Genomic DNA, 4,486 nt, shown 5'->3' on the forward strand with positions numbered 1-4,486 from the left:
ATTATTTATTCCATTGCAAATAATTATAATATTTACCCACAAATTAAAAGTATTCATGGCAAGTATTTTCAATTAGCTATTAACACCCTATGTCCATAGCAAATAAATTTCATATATAGATATGACTTCAATATGTCCATAGCAAAGAATTATAATAGTTAGCTACAAATCAAAAGTATTCATAGCAAGTAATTTCAATGTTTAACTATTAACACACTATGTCCATAGCAATATCTTTTCATATATAGATATGACTTCTATATGTCCGTAGCAAATAATTTAAAATTTATCTATGAATTCACTATATGTGTGGCAAATAAGCTTTTTATTTAGTTACGAATTTAGTGGTCACATAGCTAAAATGTTAATATATTTGCCATTGATATTATTTTTGTAGCAAGAATGTTCAAGTTTTAGTGATATTTGTGTAGCTAAAATGCAAACATAGCCATACGGATTATTCTTCATGGCTATAAAGACAAAGCGTTTACTACAAGCTTATTATTGTTATGGCAAAAACATTTAAGTTTTTAGTTACATATTAATCTCATCCATAACAAAAAATATAAACTGTTAGCTACGTAAGCAGAAAGTTACATGGCTAACTTTTAGCTGCGCCACTTTTAGCTACGATAAGCTAGAAAAAATTGGATTTGTAGCTAAACCATTTAGCTACACAAATTCATATTTTTGGATAAAATGAACACCATTGTTAGAAATGCATAATGTTGTAGTGATTGCTCCGTTAAATACAGTAAGCGGACAACTTTGTGGTTTGTTTGTTGATTTCTGATCGCCGGCACTCCCCAACACCCGCGGCAATGGAAGAGGCTAGAAGAGAAGAGGAGGAAAAGAGAGAAGGGTAATTTCATCTTCACAATAAAAATTGTTGTATTTAACAGAAATTATTAACGAAATATAAGATTGGGATAGTAAAATAGTATTTTAAAAATCCATGAGTGAGAAAATGTCATTAGGCTATTATCTAGGTGAGAAAAAGTCGTTTACTCATTTGTAAACAAGGATAAGGAAACTATTCTGGCCAATTAAACATGCAGAACAAAATGAAAGCACTTTCAATTGAAGAAAAAGATTAAAGCATAGCGTTTTTGGATTATTTTTTTATTTATTGGATTATGGAATCAAATGAAAATTGAAGAAGAACATTCTCTGTTCTCCTGAGATTTGTCATAGTTTTTCCCTTTTGCAGGGGGTAAATATTGGTGGATTAATAAGTTGTACTCTGAAGGGAAGGATGTTATAGTGAAAATGTTAAAAGGCTGGAAAGATAGTTAGTCGGGGCTATTTAGCACCACTCATTTAGTACTCATTTATGCATTTGGGAGGCCACTTTTTTCTGCAACTCATGAAACCTTCCTTGCATTCTCAGGGTTGCAAAATTATTGCACTTAATTTCTGAGTCCGATTATTACATTAAATAAAGTAACAGATTAAATTAGACAGCATATATAATTCGAATTTGGAAGCAGGAGAGGATTTCATGACTATCGTAAATTCTTCAACAGTACATTATTATGTACTGGAATCTCAACGTACATAACTTACACTATCATACATACTTATTAATTGAAAGCTTGGAAACCTTATAATTAAACTTGAAACTCATGTATAGTTTTAAATAGGTTTGATGAGTAAAGAGAGGATTTGCTCCTTAGTATCACGGTCTTGAACTCCAAAACCATCTCCATTCTGGTAAAGACAGTGCGCCACACGTGCAAAGTTTGTGGTAATATTCACAAATGGTTTCAGCAAAGACGATTGGGTGAAACAGTGTCCATTAATACTTGTCCAACTATTATTTATCATTTCTTTAATATGACTCCGAGCTATCTCCTCTGATACATCCAATTCTCTCATATAACACAAGATTGATGAAGCTACATCACCTCTCTCCAGTTCCACCTGTCATAAATTAAATACGTACACTTAATTAGTTATGTTTATTATTACACAAGAAATTAACAGACTTTTAATTGATTTGTATGAAAGGAATATTTAATTATACCGCTGAAGTGCCTAGATCATTGCATAGCCGGATTACTAGAGATGAATTGTACACGAGTTCCTGATTTTTCCTGAGAAATTCTATCATTTCCACTGTGGCCTCATTCATTATTGAGAAAAATGAATGGACAGAAAGCACTGTACCGGATGATGAAATCCATGCATTACTCAAATACTCTTGCAGGGATGGGGTATGTCCATCGTGGTACCACTTCGCTTCCACAAATAATGATTTACAAAATTCTGCCCACTAAATAACATAAACACATAACATTTTTATTAATTGCTTCATAAATAAATATAGTGATATTGACAGGCCAGTGACCAGAAAATTAATTAATTATATAACAATTTGTGTTGGGATCATTTTATGATGTCTATATCATGTGTGTCATACCAGAAAATTAATTAAGAATAAAATTAATAGAATTTTCCCAAATTCATGGACGAGATGTAATACCACTTTCTTCAGTTGAGGTAAGACGGAATCGTTCCAACCCTTCTTCTGAATTTCATAAGCGACTTCGTTAGTAGTGTCATACAGTGCCTGAAAAGATATCTTCATACACTCTGGCAGATGTTCAATTTCCTTGGAATCCCATCTGAATTTTGAGTAATAAATTAGATATTTTGAAAGAATTAAAGATCCATTTCAAATTGTATGGCCGGTTATTCGAGTATTTCCTGATTAAAAAAAAAGATACAAACCTATCAACAGCATTGGTGAAGTGTTTTAGTTGTTGCAATGAACCATAAATGTCATAAATATCATCGATCACTAGTATGAAGATAACGACTTTAGTGAGCCATATTCTAAAACAGCTGAACTCAGTCTCATAAACAAGTCCCACTGCACACATGAAGCTTTCAACCAGTCGATCTCTGGTAAATTTTAATTTCTCAATTAGGCCAAGATTCCTCCACCACCTAATGTCACAAAACAACAAAACATTACTTTCCAATATATATATATATATATATATATTGTAAGGATTATGCTTAAATTTATATAAGATATGTACAACGTACCTGGAAACCTCCCTAAGATCATTTTGGAGTGTGGCTTGAACCCTATTAAAGTTGAGTTTTGCTAACTCCAATAAACTTGCGTTCATTTGTTTTTCCTTCTCGTAAGCGTTCATGTGCCATCTGACTTCAAACCACGGCACTCTTCTGTGCAAAGGAAGTTCCAAAGCATGGGCAACTTTCTCCGCAAGTTCACTATCCAAATTACAACAATGGATATCTTTCAGGGTTCCAATTGAGAAAACTTTAGCCTTGTCCAAAATGTTTTCACCCTCTAAAGCCAGATTTGAGGCTTCAAATAGTTCGATCAATCCTTTCGCATCTCTACATTTTGTCGTTGAAAATGAACCATCTTCATCCATGAAGCCACTAAAGATATCTGAATTACAAACCATCCATGCATTTTAAAGTGAGATTATATGCCACTTAAAAAAAAAACAAAAAAAATCTGTCTAAATTTACAATGTGTAAGAAATTTATACCTTGTGAAATTTCATAGCCATGCTGCCTGAAGAGCCTAAAGCTTAAAGCAGTGGCATAAAGGTCCTCTTCTACACAAGATTTATCATTCTGAATTGAAGCTATGTCATCTAAAGCTTCCTGAATTTCGTCCTCAAAGAAGGTGGACAGACCTAATATCCTGATGTTGTCAATTAGTTCTAGCTTAGCTAAAACGTCTATGACTTCAACAAACATACGTTTCACGTCCTCTTTCAATGTATCAGCCCGGAGTCTATATCCCTCTTCCTGCTAAAACACACCACACAGTTAACCCCGACGTCTAAAAATTGCACATATCTAATTTAGTTAATAAGTTTTCAAATAAAAAATAAGGTCCTGGGGATAAATCAGACCTCATATTTGGTATGAAGGGACTGTATGAAATCATATTTCCAAATGCTTGGCTTATAAGTGGCAGAGTTATGTCTTGGTGGTATAATATCAGAGGCTTCGGACTTCATCTGGCAATACAGATATTGTTGTTGAGATTGAAGCTGCTTCGTTTGATCCAGGATGATAGTTCAAGAAAGTAATATGGAAATTGGATATGTTCAGAGAGTAATATGGAAATCGGAAAGCTGTTGGTTGTTCTTTGGTTTGCATGCTTCGCTATGTTATATACATGTATAGGCAATTGGACAGAAGTTTCGGAAAATTAATTGCGGTAAAGAATGAACATTGACTTGCAAATTACAGTCACATGAAACACGGGGGGGTAAAACTTAATGGTTTTTTTTTTTTTTTTTTTCGCTGGACAGAATGAACAGAACAGATAAAATTTCAATTATGGCTCTTGTCCTACCAGCAAGCTGAAACATTCAAGATGAAAAGGATGGCAATATCGAGTTTCATGGGGCTGGCAGATTATGAAATTAATGCAGGGAGGAAGACAGGTAACCAATATGGAAGCGTATTGGGAGGTCCGGGGTTGGCA

The 4,486-nt window shown here is 33.7% G+C and overlaps 1 protein-coding gene across 2 annotated transcripts; it reads right to left on the bottom strand.

Moving 5' to 3' along the window:
- Positions 1–1,400: 1,400 nt before the first annotated feature.
- Positions 1,401–4,270, bottom strand: LOC116107515 (alpha-farnesene synthase-like). 2 transcript variants are annotated; one of them, XM_031393786.1, is made up of 7 exons: positions 3,906–4,270; positions 3,534–3,801; positions 3,055–3,430; positions 2,734–2,952; positions 2,486–2,627; positions 2,027–2,275; positions 1,401–1,923 (listed from the first exon to the last, which is right to left on the bottom strand). In XM_031393786.1, the coding sequence occupies exons 1-7, from the start codon at positions 4,011–4,013 to the stop codon at positions 1,636–1,638; spliced, it is 1,650 nt and encodes a 549-aa protein (XP_031249646.1). In that variant the 5' UTR covers positions 4,014–4,270; the 3' UTR covers positions 1,401–1,635. The 2 variants fall into 2 exon arrangements, with proteins under 2 accessions (XP_031249646.1, XP_031249647.1); XM_031393787.1 differs by having other exon boundaries at positions 1,402–1,923; positions 3,534–3,798; positions 3,906–4,268.
- Positions 4,271–4,486: the final 216 nt, after the last annotated feature.

Source organism: Pistacia vera, unplaced genomic scaffold, assembly GCF_008641045.1.
Source record: "Pistacia vera cultivar Batoury unplaced genomic scaffold, PisVer_v2 Contig539, whole genome shotgun sequence".
Lineage (NCBI taxonomy): Eukaryota > Viridiplantae > Streptophyta > Magnoliopsida > Sapindales > Anacardiaceae > Pistacia > Pistacia vera.